This window comes from Schistocerca nitens, chromosome 1, assembly GCF_023898315.1.
Source record: "Schistocerca nitens isolate TAMUIC-IGC-003100 chromosome 1, iqSchNite1.1, whole genome shotgun sequence".
Lineage (NCBI taxonomy): Eukaryota > Metazoa > Arthropoda > Insecta > Orthoptera > Acrididae > Schistocerca > Schistocerca nitens.
Genome location: NC_064614.1, coordinates 171068432 through 171095759, shown reverse-complemented (window position 1 = coordinate 171095759; position 27328 = coordinate 171068432). Strand labels below are relative to the sequence as shown.

General features: G+C 42.0%; 1 protein-coding gene across 1 annotated transcript in view; it reads right to left on the bottom strand.

Moving 5' to 3' along the window:
• Positions 1-27328, bottom strand: part of LOC126234963 (uncharacterized) — a 255253-nt gene that overhangs the window by 146424 nt on the left and 81501 nt on the right. The window contains exons 9-11 of the mRNA XM_049943734.1: positions 24617-25185; positions 11817-12075; positions 2700-2789 (exon numbers count right to left, since the gene is read on the bottom strand). Of these exons, the coding sequence (XP_049799691.1) occupies positions 2700-2789; positions 11817-12075; positions 24617-25185 (918 nt within the window). The remainder of the gene's footprint in view (positions 1-2699; positions 2790-11816; positions 12076-24616; positions 25186-27328) is intronic.

The following is a 27328-nucleotide window of genomic DNA, read 5'->3' as shown; positions in this document are numbered from 1 at the left end:
CAATGGCAAGGAAATCTTTTCTGAAGAAGAGAAATTTGTTAACATCGAGTATAGGTTTAAGTGTCAGGAAGTCGTTTCTGAAAGTATTTGTATGGAGTGTAGCCATGTATGGAAGAGAAACATGGACGATAACCAGTTTGGACAAGAAGAGAATAGAAGCTTTCGAAATGTGGTGCTACAGAAGAATGCTGAAGATAAGGTGGGTAGATCACGTAACTAATGAGGAGGTAATGAATAGGATTGGGGAGAAGAGAAGTTTGTGGCACAACTTGACTAGAAGAAGGGATCGGTTGGTAGGACATGTTTTGAGGCATCAAGGGATCACAAATTTAGCATTGGAGGGCAGCGTGGAGGGTAAAAATCGTAGAGGGAGACCAAGAGATCAATACACTAAGCAGATTCAGAAGGATGTAAGTTGCAGTAGGTACTGGGAGATGAAGAAGCTTGCACAGGATAGAGTAGCATGGAGAGCTGCATCAAACCAGTCTCAGGACTGAGGACCACAACAACAACATCATTCTTATCGCATTCCGATGATCGTAAGGTCTCAGTTTGAAGCAAGCAAGGTGGCATGTGGGTTATAGCTGGAACTGAGAGTAATTAAAACATTAAATTCTTCATTTGTGTGGCCATAGTGTCCTTAGTTGCTTCATAATTCTTTAGGGTATTTTTGGTATGTTGTTGCAAAAACAAAAATATTTGATTTTTTCACCAGACGCGTTTCGCTGTATTGTGGTAAAGCATCACAACAAATCACTATAACAAAAAGTGGCATACAGTGACCTACCACAACAAATTCACTCATAAAATAGGAAACATATTCAAAAAAACAAGGCATAAACATTGCTTACAAAACGAACAATTCTATACAAAAGCACATCCCAAAACTAAAATTAAAACCAGACAGATACCAACAAAGTGGCATCTATCAGCTCAGCTGCAGAGATTGTGAGAAGATGTACACTGGAATGTCTGGCAGGACATTTGCCACAAGATATAAAGAACACATCAGAGCATTCAAATATGGTACAAATCATTCAACATTTGCTGATCATCTAAAAGAAGAACACACCATAGACCAAGCAATATTGAAAACGATATGAATATAATAAAAATCAGTAAAGACAGACACCTCCTCCCTTTCCAAGCAAATTCCCACGCACAAAAAGCATTAACACAAAATAAACAGCTGCTGAATGACCAGATAAATATTGGAAACCAGACTCTACACAGAATAACTGATGAAATTACATACAAAAGAAAAGAGCCTTTTCCCATCCCCCACCCCCACCCCCACCCCCACCCCACCCCACCCCACCCCAGTCACAGTTTCATTTCACTTCTCGCTCCTCACACTCCATCACACTGCTATATACTTATGTCCACTCATCATAGTTTCTCCCTCCCCTGGAAAAAAAAGGAAAGAAAGAAAAGAAAAAAATAAAAGAAAAAAATCTCTACAACGCTACTGCTTCTCTACTCTTACACAGCACACATAAATACACAGAAACATAATTAAATAGAATTACACACATACAATAATCTAATTTAAAAAAATGTTGTAGGTCAAAGACGAAGTAGCAGAAAGCTTATGTTGGCAACACTACATCACACAAACAACACCACATACTTGAAGTACAAAAAGAAACAGCATACATTGGTGCGCATAAAAAAGTGGTGTGAGAAGTACATTGTGCTGCAGAACATCTAAAAACTAGACAAAAACTATCAGTGTTAAAAGCAGAAAAACATTGATGTGCTAGCAGACCGCATTTTCCGATGTAAGCAAGAAATCAGCCGAAAAATCACCGTAAGTATAAATCAACCTATTCTTAACAAACAGTTTTTCGATCTAAAAAGCAAATCATAATGTAAATGATTTAATTACAGACCACTGATGATGCTTTACTACAATAAAGCGAAACGCGTCTGGTGAAAAAAAACACTCATTTTTGTAGTTGCAACAACAGACCAAAAATACCCTCAAGAAGTAATTAAAACAGTTTTAAATTAGTAATGATTTCAGTAATAAACTGTACAGTATGTGATTAGCTAAAAACTATTGTTACTCAACTCTGTCATCGTCCACTTTCTAAACATCACCAGCACAAAAAAAAAAAAAAAACGCACACACACACACACGTCATCAAGTCCTTGGCGTGGAGAGGAAAGATATAGACAAACGAAAATTCTGGCCAAGACGACTGTACAACCATTTGAATTGGGTCTGAGCACTATGGGACTCAACATCTTAGGTCATAAGTCCCCTAGAACTTAGAACTACTTAAACCTAACTAACCTAAGGACATCACACACACCCATGCCCGAGGCAGGATTCGAACCTGCGACCGTAGCAGTCCCGCGGTTCCGGACTGCAGCGCCAGAACCGCTAGACCACCGCGGCCGGCAACCATTTGAATTGATAGAAGGTTAATTCCCAATAGTGAGTTCAAAGGACATTTGCTACCAACGAGGATTCAAATGCAATTATTTATACAGAATTACTTGAAATAAATTATCTAGACAACATTGCAGGATGAAATCACTTTCAGATAGTGAGTGTTCTTCTTACCTTTTCACAGCAGTATTTCCTTTGTCTCTGGTTAGGCAAGATATGTCCAACACACTGTATACTTAATAAATGTATCAATACAAGCACTATGCTTTTTATAAATAGCTAATTAATGACCATCACTTACCTTGAGTTTCTCTTACCGCTATTTTAGAACCCTTAGGTGCAATTGAAAGTGGCTGACTTGCATCAATTGTTGTAAAATTTGGAGACTGATCTGTCAAGCAAGATACATAACAAATATTAGAGAACATAACAACTGCAGCTGGCGTATACAATTACTTTTTCTTTTCTATGTCACTTCAGGGTATTTACACACACACACACACACACACATAGGGAGGGGGGAGGGAGAGGGAGAGGGAGAGGGAGAGGGAGAGGGAGAGGGAGAGGGGGGGAGAGAGGAGAGAGGGGGGAGGGGGAGGGGGGAGGGGGGGGAGAGAGAGAGAGAGCAGAACGTAGAATGTGAGAGAGAAAGAGAATGCTAAGAAATTATTTTATTGGTCCAAACAGTGATAAAATTTGTAAGCAAATAAAAGAAACAGGTAACACTACACTTACAAAAGAATGATAATTGGTGCACAAGTGCTCTTAAAAGATCTATCTTCATGTGAAAAAGGGGCGAAGGAGAGGGGGCTACAGAGGGTGGCTGGGGGGGGGGGGGGGGAGAGAGGGGGAGGGAGGCAGACACAGAGAGTAAGAGCATAGATAACAATGACAGAATGGCTGGTCAGTACCTATCTTTAGGAGGCAAAATTCCAACATACCTTTTTATATAAAAAAACAACACCACACAATCCGCCATCTAAAAAGTGATCCCAACCTCATAATCTTATTTGCTGAAAAGACTCGACCACTGTGGTTATGAACTGCAGGGATTATTTGGCAGAGACAATCCCCAGTTGTCACGTAAGTCCACCAACAAGCCCTGCCATAGTGACTCCATTCCTGAAATCCAGGAAGATCTCCAGTCCCTTCCTCAAATCCTTAGGTTTATCCAAGAACCTCTCCTCTGTGCCTATCTTTCTCCTCATCTTCACCGCTCCCTGTACTCCTACCTTCAAGAGCTTCCTACAGTTCATAAACTCGACCATATGTATTACCTGTAACCTTCCCTCCTACGTAAAAGGCAATAACCATTTCATCCCCTGACTCCCCAGAGTTCCTGTTCCTTTGCCACCAGGCCTACCTGCTTATTACTGATGATGCCATCTCCCTGTACACTAACATTCACAATGCCCGTGGCCTTGCCACTACTGAACACTACCTCTCCCAGCACATGACTGACTCGAAAGCTACAACCTTCTTCTTGGTCACCATGACCAACTATGCCGCCACTCACAACTATTTCTCTGTTGACGGGATCACCTACAAACAAATCCTTGGTTTAGCAATGGGCACCTGCATGGCAAAATCCTATGCTGACCTCTTCATGGGTTATATAGAGGAATCCTTCCTAACCACCCAAACTCCCAACCCCCCCCCCCCCCCCATTTCAGATCATTGATGACATCATGATAGTCTACCTCCCTTGATGTCAACCTATACCTCAAGTAAGCATCATCCACATCAAACTTACCAACTGCCAACAACAGTCCACTTCAACAGCTGTCACCCATTCAACAACAAGAAATCCTTTCAATATAGCCTAGCCACCCACGTTCACCACATCTGTAATGACGAGCAGTCCCTCTCTAAATATGTCAAGCACCCACTGAGACCTTTACAATGCAAAATTACTCTTTCAAACTTGTCTAGAAATAGGTCATCTGTGCCTTGGGTCTAGTCACCTACCATGCCTCACATACCCACTGTCTGGTCACAAAGGAGTACTCGCCTCATGAGTCAGTACCATCTACAACTGTAACAACAAAGTCACATTCTCTGCCAAGGTATCCACTATCTATCACATGCTCTGAAATCAGAAATATCCTCCCCACTATCCTTCCCAATGCTGCCACGGTGGTACTCTGCTTGCCACCCAATCTATGCAATACCCTTGTCTACTCCCTCTGCACCCAATCCATTACCTCACAGCTCACATTTTATGTAGGAGGGTAGGTTCCAGGTAATGGGCTGAAGTGTTGGTCTACAAGAGCAGAGATTTTCAGTGGGGACACAGTAACTGGCAACAATGGTGTGTCCTGGGTGGTTGGGTTTATGAACTTCAGGAAGCACGTAGAAGGTAGGATTGCAGGGAGTGGTCTGGGTGAGGAGAGAGATGGACTCCGGGAGAGTTTCTGAAAAGGGCCTAAGGATTTGAGGAGAGACTGGAGATCCTGCTGGATTTCTGGAATGGGGTCACTGTGGCAAGGTAAGGTTCAAATGGCTCTGAGCACTATGGGACATAACAGCTGAGGTCACAGTCCATTAGAACTTAGAACTACTTAACCCTAACTAACCTAAGGACATCACACACATCCATGCCCGAGGAAGGATTCGAACCTGCGACCGTAGCCATTGCGCAGTTCCAGACTGAAGTGCCTAGAACCGCTCGGCCACCCTGGCCAGTGGCAAGGTCCTTCTGCCACATAAATCTTTTGGTTCAAAACAACAGTGGTGAAGCCTTTGTCTGCAGGTAAGATTATACTCCACAGTTCCTGATCCTTTACCACATGGAGCCCTGCTTGTCACTACTGATGCCACCTCCCTTTACACTAACATCCCTAATGCCCATGGCCATACCACTATTGAACACTACCTATCCCAACGCCCGAAGGATTCCAAACCAACAACCTCCTTCTTAGTCACCATGACCAACTATATTCTCACCCCACAATTACTTCTCCTTTGAAGGCACTACCTACAACAAATCCGGGATACAGCTCTGGGCACCCGCATGAGGCCATTCTATGCCAACCTATTCAAGGGCCATCTAGAGGAATCCTTCCTAAACCCCTGAATCCTAAACCACTCATGTGGTTCAGATTCATTGATGACATACTTTCCATGTGGATCGAGAGTGAGGACACCCCATCCACATTCCTCCAGAACCTCAACAGCTTCTCCCCCATTCGCTTCACCTGGTCCTACTCAATGCAACAAGCCACTTTCCTAGATGTTGACATCCACCTCAAAGATGGTTACATCAGTATCTCTGCCCGTATCAAACCCACTAACCACCAGCAATACCTCCACTTCGACAGCTGCCCCATTCCATACCATATAGCCTGGGCATCCGTGGCCATCGCATCTGTAACGACGAGTGGTCCTTCACGAAATATACTGAGGGTCTCACTGAGGGCTAAACAGACAGCAATTATCCTCCCAACCTTGTACAAAAACAAATCTCCCGTGCCTTATCTTTCCAGTCACCCACCACCTCCCAAAGTCTCACCGTCTGGCCACAAAGGACCATTTTCTCGTAACTCAATACCTCCCAGGACTGGAGCAACTGAATTACATTCTCTGCCAGGGTTTTGGCTACCTCTCGTCGTGCCCTGAAATGAGAAATGCCCTGCCCACTATCCTTCCCACCCCTCCCACAGTTGTATTCCGCCACCCACCGAACATACACAATACACTTGTCCATCCCTACACAACCACTGCTCCCAACCCCTCTCCTCATGGCTCAAATCCCTGTAATAGACATAGATTGAAGACCTGTCCCATGCATACTCCCAAGACCACCAGCTCCAGTCCGGTCACAAACATCACCTATCCCATTAAAGGCAGGGCTACCTGTGAATCTTGTCATGTGATCTACAAGCTAAGCTGCAACCACTGTGCCGCATTGTATGTGGGCATCACAACCAACAAGCTGTCTTTCCACATGAATGGGCACCGACAAACTGTGGCCAAGAAACAACTTGAGCACCCTATTGCTGAGCACCCCACATTCTTCATTTCAATGACTGCTTCACAGCCTGTGCCATATGGATCCTTCACATCAACTACACAGGCGGGGACCCTCCCTGCAATATATCCAACGTTTCCATAACCTTCCTGATCTCAACCTTAGTCATTTTCCTCACCCACCCAGCCGCTTCCCTGTTCTCATTCCAGCACTACACAGCCCTCTATTCCACCAACGCACCCAGTCTTTTTACTTCTCTCCTTTTCTGCTATCCCCCCCCCCCCCCCGATCCCTTTTCCCTGCCCTCTGTCTAACCTCTCGACTGCACCTAGCTGCACTACCTTCTGTCCACCTCGTCCCTGCATGCTCCCACTAGCAGCACTTCACTGTACTCCTCCCCTACCCTGCTATCCCTCCCACTTCCTGCCCAGCCTCCTCCTTACATCCCCCCCCCCCCCCCCCGTTGCTTCTCCCATCATGCACTGCTGCTGCTGCTCGTACGTAGTCTGGCTTCAAGAGACTGTGGTTGTGGGTGTCAGTTGCATTTACGTGTGTGTGTGTGTGTGTGTGTGTGTGTGTGTGTGTTGTCTATTTTTGACACAGGCCTTGTTGGCTGAAAGCTTATTTTGTGACAGTCTTTTTGTTGTACCTATCTATGAAGTATCCTTTTCATAATATTGTTACATTTCATTGTTTGATTTAGCCTGTAATCTTTTATGGCTGAAATTGTCAATATCACTTTTTTATTAGTTAAAATACAAATGACACATTTGGATGTTAATTAACCTTCACATAATGACTAAGAACCTCCCTTAAGTATTTCTCTATTTTAGGAATAATCACATAACCGCTCTGTTTTGAAATGCAAAATAAATATTTTAAACTGGTATGGAAATCACTGGTTACTAGCTAATAAAATATTATAGCCAGTTTTATAGCTGCAGTTTCCCAAAAAGAAAATCTAAAATCTGGCTGTGACCTGCTGAAAACAGAACAATGTTGTCACTTCGTACGTCTCATTCTTGTGTTATTTAGAATTTTTTTTTTTTTTTTTTTTTTTTTTTTTTTTTTTTTTTTTTTTTTTACTGCAATCACTTTTATGTCGCAATTTCATCAAAATGAATGCAGCACAAGCTCTGAAGCAAAGAATGGAATTCATACGAGACTGCTTGTGCAATGAGGCAATGTATGGACACAAGACTGTCCATGCATACATGTGCCCTATCCACAAATTTTTGTGCAGGCCTTTTTATTCTTGTGTCTCAATGGCTGCACTTGAGGTAGGAGGCCTCGTGTTGACATAACTTTACAGTGTCTCTTGCTTCTGACCATATCATCTGCCCACTCCTCTCTCATTGGCTGTGTACAACCAGAACCTGACAAACCCCCTATCATTCTCATCATACCTCACGGTGTGTGTAAAAAACACTGCTGCACAAAATATGTAACAATGCCATTGGCTCCAATCTAGCCTTTTAGCATTTCCTGCTGAAATATATGCTGGTGTTGAGTATTTGTCCAATTTTGAAGTCAATTCGATTCCGAGTACAAATGTATTCAAACAAACTGCAGTTTAAACATGATAGATGTTCATAAAATGCCAAAATACACAGTACAGATTCCCATGGTTTGCATCACGATGAAATTTGATGCCCACTCACCACTCCTCTCACCACATTCATGGTAGTTCCTTCTCCAACCCTTCCATATTGCTGTGCTAGAACAATAGCGAAACATGGACGGCAATATTTTCTAGGGTACAGGTAATACATAACAACAGAAACTAATACATAGATAAAAGATTGCAATCATGACTCTATTCAATTCTCGAACTTTCACTCAACCCATGATCTAGTGATGTCTGTTGATACTATCTATAAAAGGTCTTTCAGCTGTAATTTATTCTTTCAATAACAATTGCAGTCAGTTTAATATGAGTTATTTCATTTCTTAGAATTTAATTCTGGATTAATTTTCTTTCTGCTTTCATCTTAATGTCACCTTGTTCTGAAGATGATTAAAAGCCAGTGACATTTTTCCCCGGTATTCTAATATGTGAACAGTGACCAAATTTCCATTTGATAAATTATTACAATTTATCATAACCAAACAGAATACTGACTTAGGTTCAGAATCAAGTAATGATTTTTGGAAAATAAGATAAATGTTACCTTTACTTAAAAAGTGGCATAAATGTATGTACACGGTATACATGCATGTATGAGAACTGTTTATACCTGTTCAAATACAACAATAATTTTTAAGTTGAAAGAATTTAATTCTATTTCTTCCTGCATTTCACAAAATCGTCAATTTTTAAGCAGAGCATTAGACTGTCATAGTGGCTAGTTCATAGTTTCACACATATTGTGCAGTGTAAACTAGCACCGCAAGTCAAATATCATGTGATTGTTCAAGCGAGGCCATTACAGTATCAAGTGCTTGGGTGAATCGGGAAATCTTGAGCCTATTCAAAGAAAAGCATTTTTTTCTATGCCCTACCCTCAGAACTCATTAAATTAAATTTGTATGAAACCTCAATATCCAAAGTTTCATCTGTAAATGTAAGTCAGCACCTATACTAATCTATTAAACAATGCAAAAAGACTGACCTCAGCAGCAACAGTTTAATTTGTGAATATAAGATGATCCGGTATTTTTCGAATGACAAATCTGGGAAAAAACTTCATCTTATAATTTGGTGAATACTGTATTTAAATTATCTATTACGTTCTTTATGTCAGTGAATTCTACACAGTTGATGACAATTTTAGTGACTATTTTGTACATTACAGAATAGTCACTGGTAGTACTATAGTGCTTGTGACTTGACCGTTTTCTTTCTTGTGAGGTGCAATAACTGCTAAACTGTTTTTGTTTATTAGGAACAGAAGACGACAGACAAATCAACAAATGGATGAGGCAATGAACACAGGGCAAACCCATAGAAAAGATGGAAAATATTTTAGTTTTTGAACAAAGTAGTTCTTTTCTGCTGACCTCTCTCTCTCTCTCTCTCTCTCTCTCTCTCTCTGTCTGACACACACACACACACACACACACACACACACACACACACACACACAGTGAGAAAAACATATTTCTTGGTCATGGCATGTAATGAAAATGAACATGCACATTGACTTTTAGCGCCACATCTTGGGCTATCATAATTCCGCAAACAGATGGTGCTGCTGAGAAATGTGATTGATTTAGTTCAAACAGTGACAGACAAGAATAGTCACACTGAAAAACAACAAAACCTGTGCGAGGGGATGGGTCCGGGGGGGGGGGGGGGGGGGGGGGGACGAAAAGGCAAAGGTTACTGCCTGACTTATAGTGGCTCAATCTACAAAAAGATCACAGAGTCTAATGAGAACACCTGATTAATTTCACAGCCACCAACAAAGACTGAAGTGGTACTTCATACTAATAAAGATAATCTAGGCCTGCAAAAATGCATTAACACAACACGTGGTACTGCAGCTTGCCTTACAAAGGGAAGACTGTCAGAACAGTCAAGGAAAGGTGGAAAGAACACCAGTGACATATTCAGCTGAAACAGCCATGGATATCAGCACTGCATCAAGACCTTTAAGCTACTGGCAGGCCATAATTAAGGGGCACATCATAATAAGGATGCTGAAAATCTTAATAAACACGGAATGAGGTTCAGTTTAAGTGATGCATGTTATCTGACACTCAGTTAAATGTGGTCTTTTAGATCTTCTCGATTGACCAAGCCAAAAATGCTGATGGCGTGTACATTTCACTGCGAGGTAAAGCAAGTACTGAAAAACAAATGCATATCAGAGGACGAAGTGTGTGCTGAAAGTTGAAATAAAGTATAAACAGCATTGCGACACCAACAATACCTCTGAGTTTGGGTGGATCTCAGGCAGGAATCACACTTAATTCACACTTAATGCCATCGGTCTCAGCATCTCATAACCCAGCATCTCACAAAGATGAGTATGTCAGATGTTAACACATTATGCATTAAAATGGAATCACCAAACTGGACTTCTGAAAGCATATCATTTGGCAGTAAAGCTAATAAAATAGTTATGTGAAATGTCTCATCATGTATTTTGTCCTTTCTTGTACATGTATGTCTACAGATAAAGAAATAAAATAAGTGCAGTGGTTTCTTAAGTTCAAGTTTATAAATGTGAAAGCAGATCAAATGTAAACAAAGCTTCTGAAATTGCACTCCCATTGAGTGAGTGGCATATTTGAACTTCTGCGATCATTTGAGGATGGGTATCTGGAAGGTGGAGGTGGCCTTTTGATGCTTTGTTCATACTTTTAATAACGCCTGCACTGAGGGAGAGGTGCACTCTGCCATTCAGTAATGCATCATAATAATGTTTCTTGTGATCAGGATTGTTAACGTTGCTAAAATTCATGAAAGTTTATTCCCATAGCTCAGTGAAAGCAATGACATAAAGAATATAATCACAAATCCTTGCACAATGGAACTTGATGCACTTGTATTACGTCTATGGAATATCTGAGCTTTACACAATATCTATTATTGCCTTCATGTCTTAAACAGTGATCTTCTTTGCCGGCCTCGTTTTTATTATTATGATTTAACCTAAAGGAAAGGAAACATAAAAAAAATTCACTGACAACATGAACAGCGTATATTCCCGAATAAAGTTTGCAGTGGAAATGAAGATGGAAAAATAGCTACTATTCTTCTAGTTGAACAGAAATCGGATGGTTGGCTTGGCTACTTGGTGTGCTGTAAACCTATCAACATAGACCATTATCTCAACAGTCAAGTTTCCATCATCTTGCCTAAAAGAGAGCTGTGCTGAACACTTTGATACACAGTGGTAGAACCATATGGGGCGAGAGCCATCTCAGCACTGAAATAAACTGTGTAACCTCTGTGTTCAGACAACATGGCTATCGAGCACATGAAATCAAGTCTGTACTCTCCAAAAAATGCAAGCCTAGTCAAGCAACACAACACGATAAGGATACAACATTCCTTCCACATTGTGGAGTGACAACAAGTAAAATTCACCAAGTCTGAGCTGCTTACACCTCAAAACACGCACAGCAATCAGAAGATCCAACCAAGACTGACTTGATAGGCATTGGACTGCCCTCCAACCCCCAGCCTGGAAACCCAGTGTATGACTTCACACATTTCAGCTGCTCAGAGCAACTCTTAAGATTTTTCTTTAAAAATGGAATTAAAAATTTGACAGTCTTGGGCAAAAGTGCACCAATAAAATACGTGATTATGCAGAAAAATAACAAAATAATACATCCAAATAACAAAAAATATTACTACAAAAGATTTGTTTATATTTGATCCAACCTACGACTGTCACTGTGAATACTAACAACATGAATTTGTTGAAGTAAACTTCAGAGAGAATACTTTTCTTCAATCCAATCACCTTACATTTATGAAAACTTTAAACTTACATTGACTAGTGCTGGCGAATGGCTGAAAGCTGTGATCACCACTATAAAGAATTATAGAGGATGTGGCAACAGTAGGATGCTGATCGGCTAGACTCACAGCCAGTGGTGCAGGAGAAACAGTTGCAGTAGCTGGCCTCTCCACAGCCAACACCATCCTGCCTCTCTCCACTGTCACCGGCACGTGGACTGGCTGCACAATGGGCACCCCACCCTTTTGCCCTTGACTGTCTGGAGTTGCAGTCAATATGACTGGCAAACCCTACAATAACCATTCACAATGATGAAGTGTAAAAATAAACAAATAAAATATACAAAATAAACAGATTTGTATTTTTATCTATATTTGTCTAAAAAAGATTCTTTACCAAAAAAATTATACTGGAATACAACTCACATGTTTGTTTTATTTATTTATGGCATATCTGTTCTGGCAGTTATTGTAGAATGTGAATACTTTGGGATTAAAGGAGATCACTCACCAAAAAGCAGAAGCACTGAAATGTTGACAGGCACACACAAAAGGAGAAACACCCATACATGGTGCCACTTAGACTGACAGTGCCAATGCTCTTTTATGGCAGGTGGACTGGTTGCGGTCGGAATAGTGTCGGATGGGGTGGGTAGAGGAAGAGGAGAGTTGCTAGGCAGAGAGAGGAACTCAGGGTGCATGGCTTGTGGCTCGGAGGGGGGTGGGTGGTTTTCTGGTTAGGAACATGGGGAGGGAAAGTTGGCAGGTATATGGCCTGGCACAACTGTAGGGGCCTATGGGAAGTGGCACACGCTGAAGGCAACATGAGGACACAAACTGGGAAGGGCGATAACACGACAATGGAAAGGGAAAGCATTGGGTAGAGGGTTCCCCGCACCCATCACAACCAGTCAACCTCCCACAAAAGAGCATTGGCACTGACAGTCTAGCTGGCACCACGTAGGTGCACAAGTGTGTGTCTGAGTGTGCGTGTATTTTATTTTACTCTACCTAATCAAAGGATAAAATCTGAAAGCTAGCAAGGTTTCTTCCTCTCGGATGTCCCTATCAACGACTCAATGCTTCTGCTTTTTGGTGAGTGGTCTCCTTTAATCCTAAAGTATTTAAATGGTATATTTGTTCTACAGATCCGTATATGCATGCGAATCCCTTGGATGTGGAGCAAGTAATGTACAGAACGTAAATATCAATGCAGAAGATAAAAATAATGATAACACAACAATGGTAACAGGATGCCAGTAGTACACAATCAATTTTTCACAATATAATGTAATCGGATAGATAAAACATCTACTCACTACGCGATGAAAGAACACACACATAAAAGAATGTTGTAATTATGCAAGCTTATAGAGCCAGTGGCTCCTTCTTCAGGCAGAAGGGTTGAACGGGAAGGAAGAGGGGTGAAGGAAGAGGACTGGAGAGGCCTAGGAAAAGGGGTAGATTTCGGAAAGTCACCCAGAATCACAGGTCAGTGAAGACTTACCGGACGGGATGAGAAGGAAAGACATTGCTAGGGAATGGACTGGATGAGATTTGAAAACCTGACAACTTAAAGGCGGAAGACAGGGTAATATACAAGACAAAGATTACTGCTAAAACTTTATGAATGAGCTAATAAGAGTGAGAAGCTATGTGCATTGTATGTAACGGATGTGAGAAAATGAAAGATGTAGAAAACTAAAACACTGTGAAAAAAGGAGTAGTTTCTGTGACGAAATGCTGAGATGGAAGAAATTAAAGTAAATTAAGGCCTGGTGGGTGGTGAGAGCCAAGGAAATGTTGTAGCACTAGTTCTGAGAAACTGGTGTCTGGGGGAAGAATCCAGATGGCACGTGAGGTAAAACAGGCACAGATGTCACGATTGTCATGTTGTAGAGCATTCTCTGCAGCAGGATATTCTGTGTTGTCAGCGTACACCCTCTGCCTATGCCCACTCATCCTAACTGATAATTTGGTGGTAGTCATACCGATGTAAGAGGCCGAACAGTTTTCACATAACAACTGGTTTACAACATGTGCCATTTCACAGATGGCTCTCCCTATGATAGTGTATGTTTTTCCAGTTACAGAGCTGGTATAGGTGATGGTAAGAGGATGCATAGGGTAAGCCTTGCAGCAGGGATAGTTACAAGAATAGGAGGCATGGGGCACAGAGATGGATGCAGAAGGAGTATAGGGTCTGACAAGAATATTGCAGAGATTGGGAGGGCGACAAAAATCTATTCTAAGTGTGGTGGGCAAAATCTCACACATAATGGATCTCATTTCAGGGCATTATTTTAGGAAATCACGGCCTTATCATACTGAGAGACCAGTGGTGTGCTCCGAAGTTGTTTTTTGGAGAGATCAGAAGTACCAGGACTGGATGTGATGGCCCGCGAAATCTGCTTTTGAATTAGGCTGGTGGGGTAATTATAACCAGTGAAGGCTGAGGTGAGAATTGTGGCATATTGCTGTAAAGAGTCTGCATCTGAACAAATATGTTTACCTTGATTGCCAAGGCTTTATCAGAAGGAATGTTTGACATGGAAAGGAATGTAATTGTCAAACAGTAGGTACTCAAACAATGGAAAATCAACGATGGAATGTAACAATATTATGAAAAATAAAATTGCCACTCACAATATAGCACAGATGCTGAGTTGCAGGTAGGCACAACAAAAAGACTGTCTCAAATAAAGCTTTCAGCTTGTAAGGCCTTCATCAAAAACGGGAAATCCAGGATGGAATGTAAGAATATTATGATAACAAAAGTTGCCACTCACCATATAGCGGAGACGCTGATTCGCCGGTACGCACAACGAAAGGACTGTCACAAATAAAGTTTTCGCCCCCTAAGGCCTTTGTCACACACACACACACACACACACACACACACACACACACACACACAGCATGTGTGTGTGGGTTGTATTTGTGTGTGTGTGTGTGTGTGTGTGTGTGTGTGTGTGTGTGTGTGTGTGTGATCTATTTTTGATGAAGGCCTTATGTGCCAAAAGCTTTATTTGTGACAGTCTTTTTTTGTGCCTATCTGTGACTCAGTAACTCTGCTATATGGTGATTGGCAACTTCCCTTTTCATAATATTGAAACTCTAAGTATTGTTGTTTATTGGTACGCTTAATGTGGACAGAATAGTGTAGCTGGCCTTTGGTGAGAACGAGAGCAACATCAAGGAAAGTGGCACTGGATTCAAAAAGGACCATGTGAAATTTGACTTGAGAAGGCATTCAGAGATTCTAGGAATTTTACTGTTCAGCCTCACCATGGCTGAGACTTACAGATTCCAGGAAAGCCCCTTACAAGTGAACCATGAAAAGGTTGGCATAGGAAGGAGCCATCCTGGTTCCCATTGCCATTCCCCTGATCTGTTTCAAATATGAAGTAGTTGTTGGTAAGTATAACGTTGATTAAGGTAAGTAGGAAGGATGTCATAGGTTTGGAATCAGGTGGGCGCTGTCTAAAGAAATGTTCAGCAGCACACAGACTATGTACTTGAGGATGTTGGTTTAGAGGGAGTTGGTATCAATGGTGACAAGCAAGGTGTGTGGTGGAAGTGGGACGGGCACGTATTTCAGACAATCTATGAATTGGTTGGTATCTTTGATATAGGAGGGAAGTCTTTCTACTAAGGGTTGCAAGTGCTGATCAATTAAAGGAAGTTATACGTCCGGTGGGTACTTTGAAGCCAGCAACTACAGGACAGCCAGGATGATTGGATTTGTGGATCTTAGGAAGAAGGTAAAAGGTGAGGGTGCGTGGTTTGGGTGGGGTGAGAATTGCGACGGATTGTTTGTTTTTCGCAAAACTGCTATTATCGACTTTTACTGCCATCCCTTACATTACTTTAATAGCCAAGTTAAGTAGTTTACATTTTCTCTTATGACTTTCTCTGTCTGTTTACCCAGTTTTTAAAATTCTCTCTCTTTCGCAAATTTGCCAATCAAGAGTTTTTTCCCCCCTTTTTCTTTTCCAATTGTCCCCCCCCCCCCCCCCCCAAATCATATATGTTAGTGTCCGCAGACAAAAACATAAATGTACCGAAGGACCAAGAATTGAAGAATGTTCCAAATTTTTTCCTAGCTTTTCTTCTGTTTTTCTATCTTTTATCCACTATCTGCTTATCTTTTCTGTCCCTCCCACAATTTCCAACACTCCAAACTGTCCTCTCTTGCTGTGATGAATCCCATCACATATTAAATCCATTCTTTTCGAAAACATGCTTTTGTACTATCAAAACTAAAACTAAGGTCTCACATTCTGTTTTTTGAAACCTACTTGTCCCTTGAAAGTCCCTGTTTCTGGATGTAACCCTACTGTGCACCACGCTCCTTTACAGTATCAAATACAGCAATCTCTTGCTCTTATCCAGCTAATCTGTGACCTATATGCCTCATCAGCCAATTTCCTCTCCATCTGACTTCTCTCCTACAAAATCCTGCAGTTATCTGCCCCTTTTGTTTCCTTGGTTGGTATGATTTGCCAAGCCAATTTCAAACTGCAACAACATGCCAGACTTCACCTTAAGAAGCTATCCCACCTCCTCCTGAACTACCTGAACAGTGGTGTTTCCCATCCTGTCCCTCTGCAACTCCCCAAACAGCCACACCATCAACCACGACCGCACTCCTACAAACTGGGCTTGGCCAATATCCTCAACATTTCACATCCTTCACCACTGCCTCACACACCAAGAATAACTCATAATCAAATGAACCAATCAGAACAGTACAGAGTCCTCAACCTCTCGTCCAAAGCACTCTCCCCTCCTGCATTATCCAAGGGTCTACAGTTTCAGCCCTAAGCCTGCATTTGATCGAGCTAAGGAGACTGCCTACACTATGCATGTCCGTCCTCTTTTAGAATACTGCTGCACAGTGTGGGATCCTTACCAGATAGGACTGACAGAGCACATCGAAAAAGTTCAAAGAAAGGCAGCATGTTTTGTATTATCGCGAAATATGGGAGAGAGTATCACTGAAATGATACAGGATTTGGACTGGCAATCATTAAAAGAAAGGCGTTTTTGGTTGCCATGGAATCTTCTCACGAAATTCCATTTCTCCTCCGAATGCGAAAATATTTTGTTGACACTGACCTACATAGGGAGGAACGATCACCACAATAAAATAAGGGAAATCAGAGCTCATACAGAAAGATATAGGTGTTCATTCTTTCTGCACACTATACAAGATTGGAATAATAGAGAATTGTGAAGGTGGTTCGATGAACCCTCTGCCAGGCACTTGAATGTGATTTGCAGAGTATTATGTAGCTGTAGATGTAGAGCTGCTTTGGTGAAGGACCTACTTCCATTCACATGTAATGTCAACTGGAAATATCACTTTGCAACACAATCCCAAAACCTATCCAACAGCAAAACCTGACAGTGAACCCCACCTTGAAAGTTCCAACCACGACCACTGCTTGATCCACCACCACTACATTAAAATCATCCCTTACAAACCTTCCAAGAATTCCTCACATCCAACATTGCTTCACAACTCTTCCTCAGGTCACTACAACACAGGATCCTAACCTGTCCTCTGCAGAACTCCAGACTCTACCTTCCCTAAAAGCTGCTGACTCCATCATTATCCTCCCAGTAGACAAAGGATCTACCACTGTGGTACTTGACCGAAAAGAGAACGTTAGTGAAGGTCTACGCCAGCTGTCTGACACCTCTACATACAGCATCTGCCATCAAGATCCCACCCCTGTGATTCAAAATGACCTGCATTCCCTCCTTAAAACCTCAGGTCTCTCCCAAGGACTAACACCTCAATCAATAGAACTTCTCACCCCACTCCAATCACCCACCACCACATTTTAACCTCTTCCTAAGATCCACAAACCCAATCATCCTGACTGTCCTGCAGCTGCCGGTTTCAAACCACCCATCCTGTATCAAAGACACCAGCCAATTCCTAGACTGTCTGAAATCTGTGCCCATCCCACTCCTGGCACACACCTTGCCTATCACCACTGATGCCACCTCCTCTACACCAACATCCCCCACATCTGTCTGTAGCTGAACATTTCCTCAGTCAGCACCCACCTGATTCCAAACCTGTGACACCCTTGCTACTTACCTTAACCAACTTTATACTTGCCAATAACTATTTCACCTGTCAGGTGCAGATATACAAACAGATCAGGGTAACAGCCATGGCAACCAAGATGGCTCCTTCCTATGCCAACCTTTTCATGGGTCACTTTTAAGGGGCTTTCATGGAGTCCATAAGTCTTCAGCCCTGGTGAGCTTGTTCTGTTAAAATTCCTGGAATCTCTGAATACTTTCTCACAATTCAATTTCACATGGTCCTATTCAGAATCCCGTACCACTTTTCTTGATGTTGATCTCAACCTCACCGAAGGCCAGCTACTGTCTTCTGTACACATTAAACCAACTAACAAACAACAATACTTACAGTTCGACAGTTGCGTTCCTTTCCATGCCAAACGTTCCCTCCCATACAGCCTTGGCACTCGACGTAAACATATTTGTTCAGATGCAGACTCTTTGCCGCAATATACCACAATTCTCACCTCAGCCGTCACTGAACGTAGTCACCCCACTAGCCTAGTTCAAAAACAGTTTCCTGGACTATCACATCCAATCCTGATACCTCTGATCCCTCCAAAAAACAATGTCAGAGCTCACCACTGGTCACTCAGTATTGTCCTTGTTGAGATTTTGCCCACCACACCCAGAATACTTTTCGTTGCCCTCCCAATCTCTGCAACGTTCTTGTCAGACCCTATGCTCCTTCTGCACCCATCTCCCTACCCTATGGTTCCTACCCCTATGACTGTCCCTGTTGCAAGACTTGCCCTATGTACCCTCCTACCATCACCTACACCAGCCCCGTAACTGGGAAAACATATGCTAGAATAAGAAGAGCCAACCATGAAATGACACGTCATATCAGCTGTTATGTAAACACTGTTCAGTCTTTTACATTGGCATGACTACAGCCAAATTATCAGTCAGGATGAATGGGCATTGGCAAAGGCTGTATACTGGCAACACACAGTACCCAGTTGCAGAGCATGCTCTATAACATGACGATCGTGACCTCGGTGCCTGTTTCACCACACACGCCATCTGGATTCTTCCCTCACATACCAGTTTCTCAGAACTCCACAGGTGGGAACTAGTGCTGTAACATGTCCTTGGTTCTCGCCACCCACCTGGCCTTAATATAAATTAATTTTTTCCATCTCGGTATTTCTTCACAGTAACTACTCCTTTCTTCACTCCAATTTAGATCTCACATCCATTATATACAATGCTTCTCACTCTTATTAACTAGTACACAATGTTTTAGCAGTACTCTCTGTCTTGTATATCACCCTGTCTTCCACCTTTAAGCTCTCAGTTTTCAAATCTCATCCAGTCCTTTCCCCAACAATCAGTCTTTCCTTCCCATCCCACCCGGTAAATCACCCCTGACCTGTGGTTCTGGGTGACTTTTCCGAAATCTAACCCTTTTCCTAGACCTCTCCAGTCCTCTTTCTTCACCCCTCTTCCTTCCCCTTCAACCCTCCTGCCTGACGAAGGAGCCACTGGCTCCAAAAGCTTGCCTAATTATAACCTCCTTTTATGTGTGTGTTCTGCTGCTGCTTGGTGAGTAGATTTTTTTTAATCCATCCAATTACATTACAGTGTTGCATTATTTTATCAGTATGTGTGATGTAATAGCAGCTTCATAAACAAAAAAAAGAACATAACTAATAGTAATTTACATTTAAGACTTTACTGTTAAATTCTGTGCACATGAGAGCTTCTTATAATTTTTTTTTTTTTTTAATTTCTGCAAAACAATTCTTTTCTACAAAGAAAAGGCATGTCAAGCAGGTACTTGCGTAAATTATGTCTAAATAAAGAGGAATTACTTCTTATGAACTAGCTGTCCCTGGCTTCATGTCAGACAGAAGACTATCTTCATTACAGTATTGTGGCAGTGATGAAGGTAATTTGTTTCACACTGAGCGGGGTGTGCAGAATCTGCATCACATTGAACAATCAAGTAACATTTCGCATAAACATATTAGATTAGTAGCAACTGTCTCTGATTCATTTGGCTTGGGTGACAATGTATAATCTGAACTAAAAGACACTTAAAGAAGGATAGCTTTTGTCTTGGGAAAACCAACTTAGAAAGTACTACTTTATAAAGTATTATAGAATTATTCCTGAGTCCTTTACAGTTCTTGTGTAATACCTGTGTCGATAAAGTCAGATAAATAAAGGCTTCCATGAGGGCACATATGCCATATCATTCACATAACAAACTTAAAAACACAAGGTATGTTAAGTCATACACTTTAACAATCTTTGGGGGAGTCATGTTAGCTAAAGTAGAGGAAGAAATCTGCCACAGCATGTTTAAGGAACCTTATGCCTGAAGTGACTTAAAAAAAAAACATCAAACGCAGTCAAACATAAACAACTTGGAACAATTCAACTTGGTCAAATACACAACACACTTTAACGTAGCTTATTTTAGAATACCTGCAAAATGACCTGTACATGTACATAATGAAATGTAGATTTCAAACAATGTAATAAGTAAACACTTGTACATGTATGTGCATATACAATTTAAATGTTTCTGTTTGCAGAATTATTAACTGCCTGAATACTTTGTTAAAGTACACTCCTGCACGATGCAATAGGTGGTCTGGGCTATCTCTCAAACTGTGCAAGATGGACCAGGCTCTATTTTTTTCCAGCTGAAACGAAGGTCCCTACATACTTCATGGTTTGTCTGGATGGTAAAAGAGGTCTTCCGCATACACTGAGGTAGACTGAAGCCATTTGGTTTGGTCACATGACAGAGAGTCTTGACTTTAGTATTTGTTATGGTCGCAAATGAAATTTTTTGAGTTGCCATGTCAATTATTAGTTAGTGATTATTGCAAATTCAGCTACAAGTGAAAACAACATACACTCCTGGAAACTGAAATAAGAACACCGTGAATTCATTGTCCCAGGAAGGGGAAACTTTATTGACACATTCCTGGGGTCAGATACATTACATGACCACACTGACAGAACCACAGGCACATAGACACAGGCAACAGAGCATGCACAATGTCGGCACTAGTACAGTGTATATCCACCTTTCGCAGCAATGCAGGCTGCTATTCTCCCATGGAGACTATCGTAGATATGCTGGATGTAGTCCTGTGGAACGGCTTGCCATGCCATTTCCACCTGGCGCCTCAGTTGGACCAGCGTTCGTGCTGGACGTGCAGACCGCGTGAGACAACGCTTCATCCAGTCCCAAACATGCTCAATGGGGGACAGATCCGGAGATCTTGCTGGCCAGGGTAGTTGACTTACACCCTCTAGAGCACGTTGGGTGGCACGGGATACATGCGGACGTGCATTGTCCTGTTGCAACAGCAAGTTCCCTTGCCGGTCTAGGAATGGTAGAACGATGGGTTCGATGACGGTTTGGATGTACCGTGCACTATTCAGTGTCCCCTCGACGATCACCAGTGGTGTACGGCCAGTGTAGGAGATCGCTCCCCACACCATGATGCCGGGTGTTGGCCCTGTGTGCCTCGGTCGTATGCAGTCCTGATTGTGGCGCTCACCTGCACGGCGCCAAACATGCATATGACCATCATTGGCACCAAGGCAGAAGCGACTCTCATCGCTGAAGACGACACGTCTCCATTCGTCCCTCCATTCACGCATGTCGCGACACCACTGGAGGCGGGCTGCACGATGTTGGGGCGTGAGCGGAAGACGGCGTAACGGTGTGCGGGACCGTAGCCCAGCTTCATGGAGACGGTTGCGAATGGCCCTCGCCGATACCCCAGGAGCAACAGTGTCCCTAATTTGCTGGGAAGTGGCGGTGCGGTCCCCTACGGCACTGCGTAGGATCCTACGGTCTTGGCGTGCATCCGTGCGTCGCTGCGGTCCGGTCCCAGGTCGACGGGCACGTGCACCTTCCGCCGACCACTGGCGACAACATCGATGTACTGTGGAGACCTCACGCCCCACGTGTTGAGCAATTCGGTGGTACGTCCACCCGGCCTCCCGCATGCCCACTATACGCCCTCGCTCAAAGTCCGTCAACTGCACATACGGTTCACGTCCACGCTGTCGCGGCATGCTACCAGTGTTAAAGACTGCGATGGAGCTCCGTATGCCACGGCAAACTGGCTGACACTGACGGCGGCGGTGCACAAATGCTGTGCAGCTAGCGCCATTCGACGGCCAACACCGCGGTTCCTGGTGTGTCCGCTGTGCCGTGCGTGTGATCATTGCTTGTACAGCCCTCTCGCAGTGTCCGGAGCAAGTATGGTGGGTCTGACACACCGGTGTCAATGTGTTCTTTTTTCCATTTCCAGGAGTGTATATGAAACTAATAATTTCTTTGTTGTTCTAGAAGTAATGTTCAATGGCAATACTTTGTAACACAGTTAGTGCACTGAGAAAACTCATACTAGAAACACACTCTGCTTCATAAACTTAGTTACAGTCATTTTGATGCTTACTATCATATGCCTCCATGCTGTGTCATTGTATAACAACCTAAAGTATATGATAAACCCTCCAACTGTCGTCAATGGAAAGTAATATCAACAGGATTCAACAGCAATCATACATCATGTTTCAAAGTAGATGCTTTGACATTGTGGATATTATTAACTTGAAGCATAAGATTGTGAGGGAGTTGAAAAAGTTCTACTTTGCATTGAAATCAGTAAATAAGATCCAAAACATGACTCAGTATATTGTCCCCCCCCCCCCTTCCTTTGTCCACGAAAGTAACGCACTTTCAAGAAACAGACGTTGTGAAATAAAAATCACGTCACATTTGAAACAGTTAGTTAAGATAATCACTCCAAATTGCACAACAGTCCAACACAGATGACAGTCAACAGGTTCAAAGCAGACTGCAGTAGCGATGTCTACCGGGAGCTATCCCTACACACCACCCACCCATAGATCTGCAACAAAGGAATTCTAGTTACCTCTGGGTCTTCCTCACATGATTTCTTTTCTTGCAGTAATATAATGTGAGTAAACAGGAACTGAACTTCTTGAAATATATGTCAGGTAGTTAGGATGGGAAAGTGAATGATCATTGGGCTCTATATATATATACACAGCCATTTGAGTGGAAATGGATCAGTGGACAGTACAGCTATGCATGTTTATGTATGATGCATATGTGCCAAATTGTGAGTTGGTGATGGAAACTCAGCAGGTTCCTTAAGTTCATTTCAAGCCTGGGCGTTGAGAGTTCATTCCCAACTAAAATATGCTTCTCAGGTGGAGTAACTGTCCGCAAATAACAGGAAGAATTGCAAACTAAAAGTCACTCAGTCTGAATAACACATAGTATTGCAAACAAAAAGTCGCCCAGTCCGAATAACACGAAGTGCTGCAAACAAAAACTTATGCAGTCCTAATAGGACTTTCAGAACTCTGTAAAGCATTGAGAGGTAAAGGCAAGTGCTGATTTGGAGCTAGAGGGAATGTACACAAGATCAAACACGAGAATTAAGGTTAAGTCGCGAATCACAGTGCACAGTTTGGAGCAAGAATTTAAAATTTCAGCCACATAAGATATGTGTTGCTAAACAGTTCAATGTAGAAGGTTATAGGAAACAAGAGGATTTTGTGATCCTAATGCAAGTGCTGCTTGAATAAAATGAAAATACAATTACAAGTAACAAGGCTGTTTTTCCATTTGGGCGGGAAATAAATAAACTGAGTTTTCCCCTACTGAGGCAATGAGAATCCTCATAAAATTTGAGTAAATTCTCCTCATTTGGAGCATGTTGTGATGTGACGTGCAACTGACATTTTCAGCTTCAATGGCTCAATTTTTTTAGGAGACAACAACATTGCTTCTGTGACAGTTACCACTGAATCTGTCATTGTTTTGCTCAACATTATATTTAATCCAAAAGTGAGATACCATCCACTCGAAATTCAAAATGTTTATTTCCAACATGATCATGCAATCCCAAACACTGCACGAATGCAAATGCATATAGTTCACTGCATTCCAAAATCTGCCAAAAATCAAAATTCCTTCCATCACGGAAACACACACACACACACACACACACACACAAAACATGCCTATACTCGCAAACTCCGCATCTGAGCTGAAATGAATGAACCAATCAAGGGAAAACTGGCCATAATTGATTATGTATGTGAATTTTCTGCAGGGCTAGAAAACTGTGTTCACCTCTGCCTCTGGATTGTGGTTTCATAGTCACAGGTGAAATCCCTGGCTGGATTGGACATTTTCTACACTCAGGAAATCAGTGTTTGTGTTGTTCTAATAATTTCATATCACCACCATCGATGCACAAATTGCCAAAGTAACATAGAGTAGAAAGAACTGCACCAGGTGGTCGACCGACCCCAGATAGGGTCTTCTGGCCAATAATGCCATAAAATCATTTCATTTCATTACCATCAGATCTTAACACACATTAAAAATCACATGTACTTTGAAGTTTTTCATTATTCATTAAAAACCAAGTGAATAACTTTCATCTGAAAAACAACTGATTGGTCACTGGCAACCCTGTGTGAAGGAACAAGCACATGCATATTCAAAAGTTGTTGTTCATATCTAAAAACTTTTCTTTTATGTTTTTTCCTTTTTAAAATCTCAAGTAAGTCATCATTTTTTGAGACAGAAAAACAGTTTCACGGCTTAGCCACAGCTTATTGTATGACAGCATTTAGGATGCTTTACACAAAGTCCATCACCCAAAAACAAATTAAATAATAACTACACAATTTAAACCGTTCTTACCTCCCAAATGCACGATGGCTGTATTGAAACTGGTACAGTGACTGATGCTGCCGAGCCAAACATGGCACCACTGTCGACTGCAGCACTGCCCTCATTGCAGTGGCTTGTGACTGCCCTCACAACTCCACCAGGGGGTCCTTGACATTCACTGGGGATATCTCCAGAAATAGTATCTTTACTTCCTGAGTAATTCACATGTTGTTGTGAACTACTGTTTGCAGCAGTCTCTGAGGCAATACTGTTATCTGGCACAGATATTTCTGTCACATAATCCTGCCCAGGATTTACACTTGCATCTCTGACACTACTTTCTGCTTCTGCATTCGCTGAGTGAGAATTGACAAGTGGCCGAGATTCGGCACTTTTAGTGTCTCTGATCTCTGTAGAATGGATGCCAGTAAGTTGTGTGTCTGCGTTAATATTAGCTTCCTTCTCAAGATCAGTCTTGGATCTGTCATCGGCAGTTTTCTCGATGTTTGCTGTTATTATGCTTTGGATAGCTGCAGCATTTTGTTCTTCCAGCAGGCTCTCTTTCTTCCTCTGTTCCTTTGTTGCTGGTGATGGGGCTTCTGGAAAAAAAGAAAACAAAATCTTGCATTAAAAATTGGAAAAATAACAATAGTAGACACGCCACACAGAGAACAACAAAACACTGCTTTAATTTCAACCTACACAAATGTGTAGAATTTTCATAACTGGCAAGCAAATGCAATCTGTTTCACATTTTAACAACAGAAATTCTGTTCTGAATGTGTATGCCTGCTATATATTTGTAAAGTAAAACTGTCTTCAACCTGACAGCTGATGTGACTATTGGAAAGCTTTACTAGGCTTGGTCCTTTTGATGTGGTATGCCCTTGTCTTCACGTGACCTTTCAACTGACTTGCCCAGCCAAGTAAAGGGGGAACTGCAGCTTAACGTGGACCTTGAACTATGGTGCAACGTGACATTTTTCACATTGCCAGACATGACAGAACTGATGTGCTTAATTCCATGCATCAATTTTTAAAACTATATTTCTTATGGATGATATAATCATAAAAGCAAAACAATTAGTTTTTCTATAACTTTGAAATTTTACTTGTGAGTATAACAAAATACATTTTCCGTGCTCAATAGTATTTTGTGACACGATATGTAAGCACCTCTATAATATTATCAAAATTATTATCACAGTGTGTCATTAGGTAAATGTTTAAAAAAAAGGTATTTTTATATTTATCTTAGAGTAAACTGTGAAGGCATCAAAATCCTACAATGCCAACACGAGAGTAACAGTGAAAGGTTTTTTGCAGATATTGGTTCTGAGAATTACATTATTTTGCAAACAACACTCAGAATCAGATATCATTTACGAATCGTGGAAGAAACATCCTGAGAACTGTAAGTGGTATATTGGTAGTATGAGGGCTGATCAACAAAGACTGAGACTGATTTTGTTATGTAGTTTCCACGACAGATTCCTACCTGTACGATGAATATTTGAAAAGAGCATGATTTTATGTATAATGTCACAGGTGGTAGCACTCTCATATCAGTAGATTGGTAGTAATGCTCTATTTTGTAGACTCTCTTTACATTTCACATACCAAACAATGGAGATAAAGCTAATTGAGCAGTAGCTGCAATGAAATTCTGTGTTCGTTTAAACCATACAGCTACTGAAACTTACAAAAAGCGGCAACAAGCACCTTGTGCAGAGTCAGTATCAGTAGAATGCTTTAAGTGCTGCCATTGTGACCATACTGCTAGGCAGTGTACTGAATTAAGATGGCTGACGATGGGGCATAAAGTATAAATTGTGGTGTGGTAACAGTAAGTGTGCGCATTAGTGTAAATTTATACTGTGTAGAACCTTATGAGAATTGGGGACAAACGTTCCACAATGACAAGTATGGGACACAGGGTCTTTTCCAGCAGAACGCAAAGCAGTTTTTACTTAATGAAGTGGCACAGTTGAGAGTGTACAACACAGAGTTACTAGCAATCCATCTTCAGGCCACAAGTGGCCCTTCGGGACCATCTGACCGCCCTATTATCCTCAGCTGAGGATGTGGATAGGAGGGACGTGTGGTCAACACACCGCTCTCCTGGTCGTTATGATGGTTTTCTTTGACCAGAGACGCTACTATTCGGTCGAGTAGCTCCTCAATTGGCATCACGAGGCTGAGTGCACCCCAAAAACAGAGTTACTAGGGCGAATTGCAATTCCGGATGAGCTGTCAGCATTAGTTGGACAGTCTGATCAGGCAGATATAGCTGCCACCAGCCTAATTACTCCTTTGTTTGGTCTGGCAGTTGAACATGTAATTTCTTTTTTTGGATGACCTGGAATTATTGGCAAAGGTGAGAGGTTGGTCAGATGATCAACTGTTGCAAGTAACAATATTATGGATGGTCGGGAGCCAAAAACACAGGGCACTTGACATCTTAGTAAAGGGTGCATTGCCTAATATGTCTAGAGAGGTTTGCTTGGGTACCCCAAAAGATCTGTGCATTGTTGTCACATTGGCTACAGAGTTTGATGAAACGGATATAGCAACAGAGCTGAATGACAAGTGAGGAGTGCTTTCCACTAATGTGAAGTGTTACTGTAGATGTGGGTGATCAGGCCATGTTCACAGGCAATGTAAGCAGCCTCAACGCGGTAAGAATGATGCGAGTGGACACTCCAACTGGACTAATGGTGAGAAAATGCAAGGGGAAAGTGG